We start from the raw sequence: 16,675 nt of genomic DNA on the forward strand, positions 1-16,675 counted from the left end.
CAAACTTCCAGCCCATCATCTCCAGAAGGGAGACATGGGAGCAGAGCGCTTGCGAAGATTAGCTCACGTGTAAGCTCAGAGAGCAGCAATTAGAGGAAGGCAGAAGGAACTCCAGCAACTGGAAAGACGATATTTTGGGGTGCTTTTCCTAAGCAGAGGTAGGGCAGCTGTGCACGGAGCTCGCGTTGCGTTACACCTCTGCATCGGCCAAAGCGCAGAGCTGCTACCAAAAGAAACCAAAGCGTGAAAAGAGAATTATTGTACTCAGTCCTGCTCTTCTTCCCCTTTCAGCTCCCATGATGAGATGGCGCGAAGCACTCACCTGCAGCTGGGTGTACTGACAGCTCCCCATCAGGCATTCCGGGAAGAGGAAGCCGGGATTGCTGGGCCATCTGAGCACAGGTTAAGGAAAAGAGGACAATCCAGTCCGGAGAGTTCGAAGAACTAGTCTGAAAGTCAGCATGGCTCTCGCGCTCAGTTTGTCGGGGGGAAAGGAGAGAAGATTAAGCTGCTCTTTATACAAGTCATTATTCTGTAATAAGATTTGTCCATATTAGAACAAAACCATTAGTACATCTAATCCACAACTGCCCAAATCTTGTTACCCTTCCAAATCTCCCAGCATCGCACCTCGCCAAGTCAAGTTGCTAGAGCTCAGGGGCTTTAAGTCAAAAAACTCAAATCCTTTATTGTGCACCTAAACGGGGTGGATTCTGTCAAATCTCAAAATGCCCGCAAATCACATTAACACTAACAACAGTCACTTGTTCAGGAGACCCGTCTTTGAAATTTGGGGGTGGGGAAACATTGATTTTGGAACTGTGTGAGGCTCGGGGGCAGAGATGACCAACTTAGAGCCAACTCTGCAGCCTACCACCTTCACCCCTCTGCTCCCCAACCCTCCTCCCACACACCCACGGATGCTCCCGGCCTCAGGACCGGGACACGATACACACGATTCACCCAAGGGCTCCAGCATTGCCATATGCCGTAGAGAAACCTCCCTCGGTTACAGCCCGGTGAGAGCCAGCACCCTGCGGCGGGTTTACAGCCAAGGATACAGAAGCGGCAGAAAGTCAGCGACTATTGCGGTAATGAGATGGGGCCAGTTCAAACTTGTTTCAGCCAAAGAGGCGTTCGGTTGCAAGAAGAGCCGAGATATGATGTGCTTTCTGGCCACTTCCTGAAAGAATAGCTCCACAATCGTTTGAGGGCCGGATACTGAAAATACAAGTTAAAGAAACACTGAGAAGAAGGGCCGCAGCAGACGTCCCAGGCTCTCCGCACCGTGCTGTGCTCATCAGCCCAAACATCACAGATTAAGGCAGAGCAAAACAATAGGCACGCTCAATACTCCAAACTTGTTGGTTTTGGATTTCTCTTGCTGTCTGCCTAAGTCAGAGGGAGTAGCAGGAGATCAAAGAGACACACTCTGCAATGTTTATTAACCGCAACCCAATTATAACATGAAAAAAAAATAAATAAAAAAAGGGCTGCGCTCTCTCTCGAGTTGTGCTATTCACAACCCACCTGCAGCTTTCCAGCACGACCGAGTGTTTTGCAGGGCAGGGCTGAGGGAGGGAGTGCTGATTTGGCTATCTGGCTCTGCTGAAATGCCTCCCTCCTCATTCCAGCCCCCTGAGCAGTCCAGTCTCCCATTAGCTAACTGTTCTCAACGCCTCTTCCCCAGGCTGCCACCTCCTTTCTATCTCCCCTACGTTTCACATATTTTCCCCTGAAGCACAGCGGCCAAACAGGACTTTCCTCATGAGCGAGGCCAAGAACTAACCCACGACACTGGCACACACAAAGGATGTTTTCAATTTCGCTTTCAGGCGCTGACATTTACATGCAGGCAACTGCCTCCTGAACCGAGGACTCTCATTCAGGGAGAGTTCGGGCTCCAAAGATCGCAGCCTGCTTTTACAAAGAGCACAGATGCCCCAGGCCTGTCAGCAAGCGGAGGAAATTCTTCCCCAGCTCACAGCCCCTCACGCGTGGTGCCGCTGCCTGATCGTGACTGATTTTCTCAGCTCCCTCTGAAGCGTCTCAGCCTCGAAGCGCCACGCAGACTAGTTACAGCAGGCTCCTACCTGTGCATTTTCTCCCCTACCCCGCTCACCGCCTCCCTCCGTAACCACTTCAAGGTACGCAGCCTCCTAATTAAAGTTGCTTTATGTTCTCCCCCACTAGGATTTCTCCCCCAAAACCGTAACCCAAAACGTAGGTCTTTGCAGCAAGACTTAAAAATGTGAACGAATTATCAGCTGCTATTTCCCCCCTGAGGTACTGCCTGTGAGCAACACTCGCATCTGAATTGCAAAAAGCCTTGGAAGCACAAGCGTGTTTTGGGGAAGTATTTTTACATTCTCTCACTTCCCTGAGCTGCTGTTCCTGCTCCCTGTGGGATGAAGGTTAGCGAGCGGGACAGACCTGCTCTCACCCACTACAGCCACTGGGAGCCAGAGGGGAGCTTGGCTGATATTGCCGGGCTCAGAATTAATAACGTTTGGCTGAGCGAGGCCTTTCCATCTTCCTCAGGCTGAGAATGAGCTCCACGTCTCTGGTCTGAGTCCAACGCTATGACATACTTTTGTTGTTGCTGTTTTTTGGTGGACAGCCTGACAAACATCTCCACATAAAGCAGGGTCATTCAACCACGCACTCTGTTAGCTCACTGCGTGAAGGATTTCCCTCGGGTGGCAGAGCCGCGGCGTGCCAGGGGTATAAATAACAGAAAGCGATGAACTGTGAACATCTTACCTAGTTTATGGGGTGTTAGAGCAGTGGTGTCTGCTAACTCCAACACAGAGAGATGCTGCAGATTAGATTCCCTAGAGAAGAAAAAGCCGTCAGTGAAGAGACAACAAAACGCCTCCTGCTTTAATTGCGCTCATTGTTCGACTCAAATGACTCCTACTGCCGAAAAAGGCAACAGTGCTCAGAACAGCGAGACCTCACACAGCAGAATTAGCACAAGGCAAAGAGTCAGCTCAAAACATGGAAGGAAAAAAAAAAAAAAAAACCAAAAAAACAAAACCTAACCCTCCCCAGCACAACCTGACTCCTCGAGCGATACTCCCACAGCAACCACCAGCTTTTCATACCAGGAAGGGCATTTCAGGTGGATTTAGCAGGAACCTACAATCATTCCAAGACAGAATGGGCAGCGTAGAAACTTACAGCGTGTCGACAGGGACGTCCGACGCCAGGCACTGGCTTGCCCAACGGATCAGGTAGTAGGAGAGCAGCAGGGGAGAGGTGCGGTGCAGCAGGTCCTCCTGAGACTGGAAGAGCTGTCCCCCTCCCAAAACCATCTGCGAGCAAACCACAGAGGTCGGCTCACCGAGAGGCCAAACCCAGAGCAATGGCAGGACAAGGGCAAGCAGTGAGGTTTGTATTGGGCTCAGCTCGTCCCTCTTACTAACGCCAAGGTGTTCAATAGCCCAGCAGGTAACTCAGCCCACCCAGGGGACCAGCAGGACTCTTGCACGCACCAGAGTAACCCAGGCAGAAGTTACAGTGTCCCCTCAGGGCCAAAGGACGAGTTAACTATTCTGGTGGCCCAGACCCCATGGGGAAAGTTTAACAAAGCTATGTGCACACCAAGTCCTTCTCTAGCCTTCAAACACCAGCACCTGCTGATGCCAGGGCCAGCAGAAAGGTGCTTTTTGTCACTGAGCATGAAATCACGGCTCTGCTGCCGAGACCGTGGTAGGGCCAGCCCTGCTGCCCAGGCATCGCGTGCCTGTGTGCTCCAGCCAAGAGCGGCACAGGTAGGTGACGCAGGAGGAGAAGCAATTCACACTTGTGAAGGACACAAGCACGTCAAGGTGGCAAAGCAGCAGTTCCTCATCAAGCGAGCAGCAGGTCACACGCCTTGAGAGCGCCTGGCTCCAGAAGGGCACCTTGCAACGTGCTTTAAGTGCCCCCAGGCCAACCTTAACCAGGAAAAAGGGTATTTCTTTTCAACCAAGAAACTACTGCAGTAATGTTTCTAAGTAAATAATATTGGTTTAAACAAGGCTCCCCTTGTCTGGGGACTTGTTCCGCATCCCTGCGTCCACCCAAACCATCAGCACCATCCCTCAATGCAGCCACACGGCCAACAGGATGGACTCAGGCCACCCCACCCCACGAGCACAAACACAGCTGCCATCGTGGTGGCTGTTTGCACTGGCTGGAGCAGCCTCCCGGAGGCTGAAACCACAGGCTCTGGTAAACACCATTGCCCTGACACAGAGGTGCTGCACTGCCGGAGAACAAAGCTGCAATCGTGTGGTGTGGGAGGGACGGGGAAGAGATGGGAGGGAGAACTGTACGTGCTCAGGCAGCGTTGTTTCAGACAGGAGGCTGGAAACGATGCCCTCCTCCCACAAAGAGAGTTTTGCTTCCTGCTGCCTGGATGCTCAGCATGGAAAGAGGGAGTTAGGGTGTGAACGCAGCGCGCCGCTGATTTGCTTAGGATGACAAAAGCGGCTGGAGGAGAGAACAGGGCTTGCCCAAGCCCGGGGCTAGTTCAAACAGCCTCCAGTGTTTTGTGGGAAGAGACAGAGCTCAGAGTCTGGCACCGGCACAGGCCCAGATCCAAAAGTTCAAAGAGCACAGCAGTGTGTTTAAGGGCTCTACTCACAGAATCTCCAAGCCGCAGCAACAGCTGTTGGAGGATCAACAGGTCCCGACAGATCAGGAAACGGATCGTGGCAATCTTACATACCCCCCAGCAAACCACACTGACAGCAGTGCCACTGCCGTACAGCTGGGTGAGGTTCAGGCGCATATTTAGATGATGAGCTGAAAGATAAAATGACCGAGATAAGGGGAGGAACGAGACCGACGAGAACACTTGCTGAGCCGCCACTTTCCCAGCTCAAACGCACGGCTCTAGAGCCTTCACCTCGTTCCATATCTGCATCTGTCTCGTAATCCATTTCTCGGATGAGCACTCCGATGGCATGGATAGGGTTTCTGATCTCCTGCAGTTTGCTGTGTATCTCCTCCATCACATTTTCCCTGCAAAGCGAAAGAGATAACAACAGTAATCAGCAACATGAGGTTTAAACTCAAGAGGGCTCCCTTTCCTCCCTTACCGATCCTCCCTGGAAGGGAGCGTATCTGATCAGCCTGGCCATTCTTGATGGGAATCCTCTTCTGGCTTGGAGTTTTATTACAGCGCCTGCAGGGACTGGTCTATTTATTCCACTCCCCCAGGCTACCAGGAAATAACAGTCAGATAGCTGGCATTCCATGAGGGAATGATTTCAGGAGGATAACACAGTAACCACATGGCTTGACCAAGGCTCTGACCTCTATCTTGTGTCTGCCGGCACTTGCTTTCCACACTGCAATGATCACCTACCAGGAATTTGTTTCTTTTCTGCTCCCTATCTCACATGAAAATCATCAACATTTCTTTTCTGGAGGGCCCCAGGCAACAGAAAGGGGGCTTCTGGAGAGAAGACCCTGTTAATGTCACCAATACCCACACTCCCCATCTCTGAGGGGACCTGGAAAAGCCTCCTGCAGTACAGGGAGAGCCTGAACACCCCAAAAGCGCTTTGATGCAAATCGAGGATGGCTCCAGGCAATCCCTGCTCCCGGCAGGGGGGCTGCTTGCAAAAACAGCTCCTTAAAACCATCTCCTTACGTGTCATTAGCTATCAAGTCCTCCAGGATCTGCTCTGCAGCCTTTTCTGGAGGCTGGAGGCGGGAGCAAGCCATTTCCATTATGAATGCCATTTCCATGGAAATTGATTCTCCGATCAGTCGAAGGCACTGGACAAGACAGACAACATCACGAGACATCTCCATATCTGCAATGAAAGAATCTAACTGTATATTTGCAAGAGATTTCAAAGCAAAGGTGGGAGGACCATTCAAAAACCAGTTAGTTCAGCTCCCGCCAGCAAACCACGAGCAGCAGATTGGTCTCAGTCCCACATGCCAGACTGACCCTTCCCTGCTAACTACGAGGCCGAATTAAAACTTGGGAGCCGGCAAGGGAAAGATTTGGGCTTTATTATTTGGAAAATAAAAAAATACTGAGGCATCAAAAAAAACAATGAAATTACCTCCAAGGGATTTTTCTCCAGCCATAGGTTGAGAGGAAGTAATTAGCGCAGTGGAAGAGCAAAAAGAAAAACCCCAGAGCAAACGGCTCAGGTAGCTCAGCTCTGCCAAGCAGAACCCGCTCGCGTTACAGCGGCTCCCGATTTGCGGCACTACCTCTCACCGCTGGGAGCGTTTTCACATTCTTAGAGGTGATCTGAAAACTCACTACTGAGAATTCAAATCACTGCTTTGCAATCCAATCCTTCACGTAGGCGTTGTTTTTTTTTTTTTTTTTTTAAATTAAGTCACATATTTTGAGAAGTTTGAAACAGACAGGGCAGGCACTGCGAGCCTCCCAAACCCAGCCCAGGCCTCCAGCTTTCCTTCCCTCAGAGCCAGAAATAGCTCAACCAAACGGATGACGATTCTTTTTTACAAAAATATAAAAATCACTCGAGCATGAAAGTGGAGCTTAGGTAACATTTTCCGTTGCCTTTTTCTTCTGAAACGTCATTCCACGGCCAGCAAAGCATAGAGGGCACTGTGGCGACAATACTAACGACAACTTTTGCGCGCGCTGGAATTTACTTCCCGGATAAAAGAATAGAACAGTCCCTCTCCACAGCTTACACAAGAAACATTTATACAATAACATTTCATTAAAAATTAAGTTTGCAGAACTGGGCAGCTGTGCCCAGGGTGCTCGGAGGATCACAAGTTTCCTTCTCTTCTGTAATATCTTTGAAGGGAGTTGTTTACTCCACCAGCAAGACAAAGAAATGGGGGAATTTTATGGAAAAGAACTGCTTGCTCTGAGTCAGAGTCTTACAGCTCTCGACGGGGACGGCAAAGCTGAGCAAGCACCCAGCTGAGATAACGTTAAGCAGATTTCATATGGGGCGGGGGGGGCATCACCCACACGAGGTGCTGCATCCCGCTCTCCCCACCAGCACTGGGGACCTGCCAGCATGTTATCGAGCTCCAACCTGGCAGATCTGTCCCACAGAGAGGGAGCACGAAGGCGGCACCAGTTAACTGCAGCCTACACCGGTAGTTTGTAAGGCCGCAAGGGCGAAGGATCCACCAATGCAGGTCCTTGTCACCGAGCAGCCTGAAATCTAAGATTCTTCCTTTTTAAGTCATTTGAAATGAATCAGGGCGGATTTGCAGCCTTAACACCATTTTCTAATTCCTGGTCTGAGCAGGATGGCAGGCTTCACAAAGTAAAACTCTCTACAAATGCCAAAATAAGAAAACTGCCTCCATGTAGATAATCATGGAGTCAGAAGCACTTCAAGAGGCCTCTACGGAAACTCCCACATCCCTCTGCCTAGAGCTTCCCTGACACGCAGCATTTCAGCCCCCAGCAATGAAAGAGCTCCGTATCTCTCACTTACCGTCAAAGATGGCAGCGTCGTCCTCAGTCAGGAGGTGCTCATTAGAGAGGAGATAGAGATGGTCCACCAAGGAGCAGGGCACGAGAAAAGACAGGGAGCCCTAGGAGAAAGGAGAGGAGAAAGCCCTTCTTTTCAGCTCCCCAAATCCACACCTCACACCTTCAGTTGGCCGCAGCAGCCAAAGAGCCACCTCTGCGCAAGCCTCACCTTCTTCAGCAGGCACACCATACTTGTGTAGGGGTTCAAGTGCAGGGCCAGCGGCCGTGAGAGCGCTTCTTGGTACTGAAGGCAGCAGGCATAGAACTTGGACCAGAATTCCACCTGCAGCTGCCAAAACTCCTCCGGCGAGCACTCGTATTCCGTCACGCTGCCCTGGAACTAGCAGGATCAAAACAAGACTTCAGAGGAATACAGGCAGCGAAGCAGAGGGAAAAACTGTGGCGTTCAGACTGCTGTCTTGCCTCTCATGACCTGTGTCACACCTTTACACGGTTATGGTTTAGAAACGCCAACCGCGGTTTTCTTCTTCACTACTTTATTGTCAAAGTGCAAGTTTTTTCCTACAGCAGTGAGTCACACAGCAAACAGCACAGGGAACAAAGCCCACAAGAACCGCTTCTATAAAACCTTAGTTAAAGAAGCACCAGTGACATCAAGAAAAAGGGCAGCACTACAGATCTCTCTAAAAACATCACACGTGATGATTGCTATAGAGGATATAAAACTGCCTTTTTCTTTTTTTGAGAACTATCTAGCAATAGTCTAAGCAGTCTCTGGGATGAGCCACAAACGGAAGGACTGCTGGTTTAGAGAATCAGGCATATCAGAGTAAAATCTGGAGAAGCAGGATAAAATGGGGGAAATTCAGACCCAAAAGGACATCCAGTTGATCTTTCAGACAGGTCCCCAAGAAGATTGTCTCCTGGTGTCCAAAATGATGAGCAACATGATGAGCAACAGCTCTGCTTGGTGGTGGCCAGCACCCATGCGCAGGGAGCTGAGAACACTGGTCATGCAACGCGTGCTGCCCAAAGCACACCCCATGCAAAGCGCACCCAGAGACAGCAGAACACCAAGAAAGAAGAAAGGAGTCCAAAAAAAAAAAAAAAGAGAAGAGGGAATGGAAAAGCCAGGCAGGAAGGATGAAAATTTGTACTATTTTAAACAGTCACATAACTCCTTTGGAGAGAGAAAGGACAAAATAAGACCTGGAGTCTCTTTGCACCTCATTTAACTTCACCAAAGCACCACAATACTGCATACAAGGGGTGTAAGAAGAGAATATCGTGGGGGAAAAAAAAAAACCAAAACAACTCACCTCACTTTCTACAGCTAAGGTAACCTCTTTTTTTAACTCATCCCACGTCAGATCCATGTGTCTCTCCGTTCCTTGAGAAAAGATCTGAAAAGCAGCGTGGTAAACTTTCAGTTTAAAGCAAGAGAGCTGCATCCCTGAGGCTTAAGCAGCACTGAGTGACATAAAGCAAACGGGAGAGCATCAGCCAGTGTTTTCTGGGACGAAATATTAAAAAACATGTTTGGCTGCTAAATGGGGGTTACATGGACGTAGAGCCAGCTTCCCTCTTCCTGCGGAAATGGAGGAAGGCTCCTGGCAGGCAGCACCCTGGGATGTAAGGAGAGAAGTGCTGCAACACCATCACAGCAGCTCTCTTTTGTACCTTGCTATAGGGCTCCATAAGGTCACAGCATAAAGAATCAAAACAGTCAGTCTTGGAAAAGTTGGGCTTTTCCATTTTCCTGAAAAGGCACCACGTGTTGCCTTGCTCTGCCTTTAACAGTCCTAGAGGAGCCAGAACTGAGCAGATATATTCTGAGAAACAGCACCACAGTGGGCTGAGAGTATCTGTTTACTCGGCTAAAGCAGCAAGCGATGAAAAGCAAGCTCAGCAACCTGCTGTGCTACCTAAGGGGGAAAAAAAATAAAAATCTTTTGAAAACCACGTTCTGCCTCTTGCCATCAGCTGAAGTATGGCACAACAGCCGCTCACCTGCTTCAGCGACTACCGACAGGTTTACAAACTGTCAAATGCAAATCGATGCTCGCCAAGAGCTCCAAGGGATCCTGTTGCCTCACGCCTAAATGACCAGGAAGGAGAAGCTGCACAGAGCACACACCAAATACCCCCTCACCAACCTGCAAAGCCTTCTGGATCGCAGCATTTGTGAACCGGCCAGGCATGAAGAGATACTCCAGGTAGGTTTCCTGCAAAGAGAACAAGACAGCAATTTAAGGAAACACATGCGTCAGGAGGAGAGCATTTAAGATACTGCTCCTGGTGCTTCCTCCCATTCTCAAGCTCATCCCCTGGATCTGTATTGCCTTCCAGCTTCAGTTCACGCCCACACCCTGCTCCGACCTCTTCCCTTCCAACCCCTTGGCAGTTCCCGTGATGGAACACAGCTTCCCAAACACTCCAGATCTTGTTAATTCACATGTCTTGTCTCGAGGCTCTCTCTTGACTGACTGGAAATTCTCCTCATCCCTCAACTTCTGGTTTCATAACCACACTCAACACTTTAATGCTGTGCTAAGAGAGGCTAAGGCTCGTCCCCTTTAATTTGGAGTAATTTTAAGACTGTATCAATACGATTTGTACACCTGAACTGTCTTAATGTTCTCCTAGGCAGAGAAGCTTCATTAATTCTTGCTGCTATTTCATAGGCGGCTCACCCTGGGGTCCTGATCATGTCGAACCGTCACTTCCTCTTCAGGCAGCGGCTGCACAAAGACCTGGTTCCACTGGCCTGCGACATTTCTGGGAGAAAAATAAAACAAGAATCAGCTCTGCATTGCAATGCTCCAACACAGCGCGTCCAGGAGCAGCCACCTGAACCAAACCTGTCACTTCCACCAGCCAGCATAGACTTCACAGTCCTTTGGACCTGGCAACAGGAGCTCTGACTAGTGACAAGTGACAGATTTAGCCAGGAGAGCTTAAATGTGGCATCCTCAGCCCTGAGCTGACAGAACAGGTTGGATTCTAATTTATATCAACATTCTCCCCATCACACACACTCATCAAGCAACTCTCAGGCTGACCAGTAGATTCTTTGCCTAAACATGCAAACTCACAGCATTTTTTACCAGGAATTTAACTCCCTGGTCCGGTTATGCACCAAGCCTGCCCTCTTTATAAAGACGGGGCCGATGCTTTCATATCACTGGTCTCCTCAAAACACCTTTCTTGGAAAAAACCAGCCGGTTTTGTTTGGAAGCAGCTGTCGGTGAAGTACAGCCCTCCCTCCGACACACTCACAGCAGACTCCACTCCCAGCAAGCCTGCCGCCTGGCTTTTTACATTTTTCACATTCCTGCAGCTGAACTGTAGCTTTATTATAAAGCAGAACCCCAAAAAATAAAAAATCCATGTAATCTGTGCTGCAGGAAGATACACCACAATAGGAAGAACCAGGTACCGCCACATCTCCACACACTTCAATCAGCAAAGCCGGACAGGAGAAGAGTTGAGGAGCTCGTTGGGTGCTTTTAATGAGCAGCACGTGGAGCTGCTCCTGCAGTTACCCCTGCACAAAGGCTACCAACGCCATTCAGTGCAGAAACTCACTGCTCAAAGTTGATGTATTTCACAACGGTTTGGTTGTCTTCATTGTGCCACAGTGCCCAGATCTCAGCCGAGGTTAAGGCAAAGTCAACAAGAGTCTCCTAGGAGAGAGGGCGCACATATTTATCTTCTTATCACAAACTCAAGTACAGCAGAGATATGTGTAGTTAACAACAGCAAGACATTCCCTCCTATCATTTAACCACATTTCGGAAACAATTCTTTATTCACAGTTAAATCCCCAAGTCTGGGCACTCTGATCTCTAGGGAAGAACCCTCCCTCTCGTCTTGTTGCCTCCTGGGGGAGCCGGGCCCCAGCGCTCACCTGCGAGGAGAAGAGGGAGGAAATGTGGTCAAGGCTGTAGCGGTTGCTCTCGGTGCTCACCAGCTGGAAGACACAGAACTGAAAAACACATCTCATAAGTTATTTGCTACAAAGGACAGCTACGCCAATAACCAGCACGTCATGGGGCAGATCACCTCTCCGGTCCCTCTCCTTGCCTGACGCTACAGCCTGAGAGCAGGAGGGCCAAGCTGAGGACCGCCAGCCACGGATGGACCCTGCCAACCTGACCCTCTGCGCCACGTACTGACATCACCGATGTCAGCCTTCCCATCGAGGACACTCGTCTCTGCCTGAACCTGAAGGATTACTAGTTGCTTTTTGAAAGACTAAACCAGAAAAACGGTAAAAACACCACTGCTGAGCACTGCTAACGACAACATGACGCGGGCAAGTAAGGAGAGTAGAGTGGAAAAGCCCCGAATCCTCAGGCCACTTGTCACAAACCAAGCTCTGCATGTTCTTACCACAGCAGAGCACTAGCGGGACAGCAGAAGTCACAATACGCGCTTCTAGTCCATATGTGAACCCCCTGGAGAATGGAGAGGGTAAGCTGTCCAACAGATGAGACTACTCTGTGCTGTCATTCCCGTCCTGCTAAATTTATTATTCACCACAAGAAGCAGTAGTTCTACAGAAGTCAACATTTGGCAACGCAGCGATGCGTCCGCACGCTCCCAGGAGCCCAACATAAACATACTATCAGTGTTTCCATGCTTTTAGCTCCTTTCGGACCTTTCCTTTTCCCACGGCACACACGTGCTTTTGAGATCCTACCAGAACAGGAGGTGAACAAGTACTCGCAGCTCAGCTTATTCACACAGGGAGTTCCACTCCCAAGGCAAGAGCACATGTATCTTGTAGTGCTTTGAGAATAAAAATGTTTGTTTATTCAGAAAGTACTGCCCTCTCCAGAGGGTCAAACGCAAAACTTTTCCCTATTTCTTGCCTTACAGACCCAAATCCAAGGAGGAACAACATATTTTCCGTGCGGCCCAAGAAAGAAGCATTCACAGGGAGGAAGCCCCGTCACTCCGTACCTGCCCTCGCTTAGGTGCGTGCATGTACACGCCGAGGTAAAGCCCCAGGGACTGGGAGAAGGCCAGTCGCAGGCGGTGCCCAGTCCCAGCTGCAAGCCGCAGGTCCCTGCTGACCGGCATGAACTCCAGCAGGTCGGCAACCATCAGGCACATTTGATCCTAGGCAAAAGAAAGGAATCAGGAAAACAGCATAAGGAAGAACTGGGACTGAGAAACTGCACTTCGCCCTCATCCTTCCCCTTCTGGCCAGTCTGCCCAGATCTTCCCCTAAAGGATGCAAGTAAAGCATCCACGTGTGTACCTGAACCACTGTTTCGTTTTCCTCGTCTCACCTGTGCCCTCTCGCACCGAGCACATGGGCTTTTGGAGCCCAGGCATGTACGATGAACCTTCCCCTCACTCCCATAACACACGCACACATTCCAGCGCAGATGAGCCGTGAAAGCAGTTGTGCTGGTCGATTAGCTTTGGCACTGATATTTGGAGCAAGTGGCACGCAGCGAGGAGAGGCTTTTATTAACTTCTTGTTGACAAGAAGCCATGTTACAAAGACACTCTTATTTACCGCTAAAGCAGTAGAAAATCCATTTGGTGCGCCTCCTCGGCCCTTGAAGCGCTCCTGCCTGCCTTCCTAAATGCTCCAGTATGTTTGCAAATCACTTAATACTGCCTCTTACCCTGCGCACAAGGCTTTGCCGTAGAGAAAACCCACCCGCTTTCCACAGCTGCAAACACACGCCACGACAGTTCTACGAATTGCCCTGAATCCCAGCGTGTAGAAGTTGCAGCGACAATTTAACAGCAGATCAAATCTATGCCAACCACCCAGCCTTTGTTCCTGACGGCTCAGACTATCACGGTGATCTAAGACACTGCTGCCCCGAATCCAGGCCTCGCTCACCTTATAGGACCACATCCGAAGTTTATGGTCCTGGCAGAGAGCGAAGAGAAAGGCATCGTGATCTAGACAGTGAACAGAGAGGCTGATAGGCAGGTCCGATGGGCCGCAGTCACCTCTGAAAATACACAGTTCATTTCAACAGCTTAAAAGAAAATCAAGGCTAGTTCATAGAATTAAGGCACAGGGTGTTTAAAAACAATCACACTGTGTTTAAAAAAAAATAAATCAGTGATGTGAGACCAGGAGGAGAGAGCAGGGTTTCAGGACTGGGGGGGTCAGCGTCCAAGGCGCAGAGGAGCCCACGACACCAGGAACACCCTGTTCTTCACCCAGTTCAGCAGAGCCAAAGCACATCCCCGCTTTCCCCAGCCTAGCGCTTGCAGAACGCGGGGAAAGGATCCAGAAGGAAGCAGGGATCCAACCAGCCCCAAGCTCATGGTCAAAGCCATTCAGGGCATCAGGGAACTCGCTTTAATTTCCAAACAACAGGGCCTAGAATTTGGTTGCGTGCTCTAAGGTATCGTAGTGATTACAGTCCACCACCAAGCCCAGCCTGCACGCAGAGCGTCTGTGTCATCCACATGTAACCTCTGCCGGTCAGGAAGAAGCCTGACATTTCAAGAACAAGAACATACAACTGTTGTAATCCTTAATCTGCGCTGGCTGCCAGCCATATCCTGGGCAAATCCTTGGAGGCCAATTACTAGCTATAACATATTCGCAGACACAGACACACACAGAATCAGCAGGGCTTCATTAAGATGAACTAATCCAGCGTTCGAGTCCCAACTTCCGTACTGTGATAGGTCCTGTGACCCAGTTAACTTTTTTTGGCAGAGTATTTATAGATGCTGACTTGCCTGTCTTTGACTGCAGCTAGAAACTCCAGGTGAGGGAATCGAAAAGACAAAATTAGTCCCACTTAATCGTCACCAGACACTTACCTGATGGCAGTTGGCATCCAACCAGTAAGGAAACGCTGCATCACTGAGCTCTGTTTCAATTCCACAACTGAAACCGTTCCTTTCAAAATAAAAGCGATATTAAGAGACATATTGAGCACTCGTTAACAAAATATTTACTGCCACCAGCAAGGGGCTTCACAGGCATGATGTAAAAGAGCTTTTGTACACGTGTGGAGTGAATTTGTATGACCAAAAATCAAACTCAAGTGAAGTTCAAAGCTAGGAGAGGGGATGCCACGCTGAGGCGGATGCGAGGAGGAAGCCTGTTCCCGCTCCTTACCGGGCACGTCGGGAGGAGGCAGCTTAAGGACGAAGATCCCTCCCGCAGCAGAGGGCAGAGCGAAGAGAGCCTCCCCCTCGCTGCTCAGCCACGCTGCGGAGGCGACAGAATTAGACGCCAGGCCTGGCATGCTGGGAATCACGTAGTAGTTGGAAGGATCTCTGAAGTTGATTTTGCCAATATCTGTAAACACGGACTGCATTTGGCTCTCTGTTATCAGCTCCTGGAGGAGGGAAACGGCAGAGAGTACAAATCGTGAGCACACATACACAAGGCAGAGAAAAAACAACCAGACACCTGTGGAATAGCAACTGGGATGCTGCTACTTGATAAAAAGGATTTTTTCGATAAGAACTCTCATCACCACCACTCCCGTTTCCCTTACTGCTAACCCACGACCACTGCTCTTTATGAGGAGATACGAAAGGGATTTCAAAACCTGTGACTTCCCAGCAGAACGCTCGCTTGCTCTCTCCCACATATACTGTAACACCCCCAAAGGAATCCCACAGTCCATCAGCTGCTTCGAGACAGCTCATAGCAAAATGCTGGTAACAAGTCCTGCGAAGAGCAGCTCTGCAATAGCACAGTGTCATCCCTTGGGAAAGCAGTCTGGAACTCTAAAAGCAAGAGATAAGCTCTTCAAGAGAGGAAAGGGACCTGACGAGACACACCAGAAGCAGACATGAGAGGAAAAAGTCACAGCAAATTGGTAAATACAATGTAAATTTTGCAAGAGATCCCTCTTAATGAAATAAAAAGATTCTATTCCTTGCTGCGTACAGGGGGCAAGTTACAAACACAGCCAGGCCTCCCTCTGAAGCACTCAGTCCCGACCTCCAAAGGGTACTTTGTCCCCATTGTCACAAGGCCAGGCTTCAGGACCACCGGCAGAGACACCTCCAACCTCCGAGCCTCATTTCATGTTATATCACCAAATTTCATCGAAATCAGCACCCTATTCACAAATCTGAAACACCCTCACAGCTTTGGGCCAAACACTGTAAGTCTGATGCCTACGCCCTCTGCTTCCCCAGCACGTGGTCTGAGTACATTCAGTTCCAAAGTCAGAGATTTCCAGCTTGCTTTTCCTATCCAACAGCTTTTTCCAGTAATTTTCACTTCCACATAGAGAACTACCTCGCACTGATGAGCACAGCTGCTGTACCGGGTCAAAAAATGGAGGACTTGGGAGTTTGGCAGTTTGTAACATCTATAAAGAAATTTAACTACAAAAGTTTGGAGATTAAGAAACTAAATTGCAGAGTTTTCCACAAAGCTCAGGAGAGCCTGACAGGCGCCAGCTCCATGCCTCCAGAAACACCAGAAGGTTCCAGCCCAGGATGCAAATCCCCACCAGAGCGCTATGAAACGGATCAGTTGTGGTGCACTGGCCCAGCTGGCAGGTAATTATAATTACCACCAGCTGTGGGCCCCAGCAGGCCACAGGAAAATAAGAGCAGGAAAAACTTGTGGGTCAACATAAAGATGGTTTAATAAGTGAAGGAAAGAGGAAGAAGAAAATAAAACCAAGCGATGCCAAGGAAAACCTTCACGACCTCCTCCAAGCAGCCTGATGCCCAGCCAAGCATCGAACAATGGTCACCTGCCCCAGTCCCCTCCCCTCTGTCACTGAACACAGGGTCACAGTGCAGGAATTGTCACCTCCCCTCCCTGTCCTGGCTGTGTGTCCCCCCAGCCTCCTGCCCACCACAGCCAGCTCGTTTGGGGCCAGAGTGAGAAAGGGAGAAGCCTCCGATGCTGTGCATACACTGCTCAAGCAGCAGTGTGTCCCCAACTCTGCTTTAGTAACAAATCCGCCACACAGCGCCATGTGAGTGCCTGCAAAGAAAAACAGCTCCATCCCAGCCAAAACCAGCGTACAGTCTGTTCGGCATGGAAAAAAATCCAGCGCAACGGGAAAGGGCTCAGGAAAAGCTGAGCTTGATACCCATCAGCAGCTCCCCTCCAGTGTTTCTACAGGCAGCCCATGCGACACAGGCACAATAGTGGGGACAGGGTTTGTGTAAAGCCCCGCAACAGGGCAGTGTTATAAATTAATCCCGGAGGGCAGCAAAGCAGCACAGGGCTGCTCGATCACTGCCTCCCAAGTG

At 49.8% G+C, this 16,675-nt stretch overlaps 1 protein-coding gene across 1 annotated transcript in view; it reads right to left on the reverse strand.

Moving 5' to 3' along the window:
• The window catches only part of NUP160 (nucleoporin 160), a 30,725-nt gene that overhangs the window by 12,381 nt on the left and 1,669 nt on the right, over nt 1–16,675 (reverse strand). The window contains exons 3-20 of the mRNA XM_063333363.1: nt 14,562–14,784; nt 14,261–14,339; nt 13,317–13,431; nt 12,416–12,574; nt 11,358–11,435; nt 11,036–11,133; nt 10,141–10,225; nt 9,604–9,672; nt 8,767–8,850; nt 7,656–7,826; nt 7,449–7,548; nt 5,648–5,813; nt 4,898–5,013; nt 4,634–4,794; nt 3,184–3,317; nt 2,764–2,834; nt 1,062–1,221; nt 323–392 (exon numbers count right to left, since the gene is read on the reverse strand). Coding sequence (XP_063189433.1) covers nt 323–392; nt 1,062–1,221; nt 2,764–2,834; nt 3,184–3,317; nt 4,634–4,794; nt 4,898–5,013; nt 5,648–5,813; nt 7,449–7,548; nt 7,656–7,826; nt 8,767–8,850; nt 9,604–9,672; nt 10,141–10,225; nt 11,036–11,133; nt 11,358–11,435; nt 12,416–12,574; nt 13,317–13,431; nt 14,261–14,339; nt 14,562–14,784 — 2,139 coding nt within the window. The remainder of the gene's footprint in view (nt 1–322; nt 393–1,061; nt 1,222–2,763; nt 2,835–3,183; nt 3,318–4,633; nt 4,795–4,897; nt 5,014–5,647; nt 5,814–7,448; nt 7,549–7,655; nt 7,827–8,766; nt 8,851–9,603; nt 9,673–10,140; nt 10,226–11,035; nt 11,134–11,357; nt 11,436–12,415; nt 12,575–13,316; nt 13,432–14,260; nt 14,340–14,561; nt 14,785–16,675) is intronic.

Source organism: Chroicocephalus ridibundus, chromosome 4 (genome assembly GCF_963924245.1).
Source record: "Chroicocephalus ridibundus chromosome 4, bChrRid1.1, whole genome shotgun sequence".
NCBI lineage: Eukaryota > Metazoa > Chordata > Aves > Charadriiformes > Laridae > Chroicocephalus > Chroicocephalus ridibundus.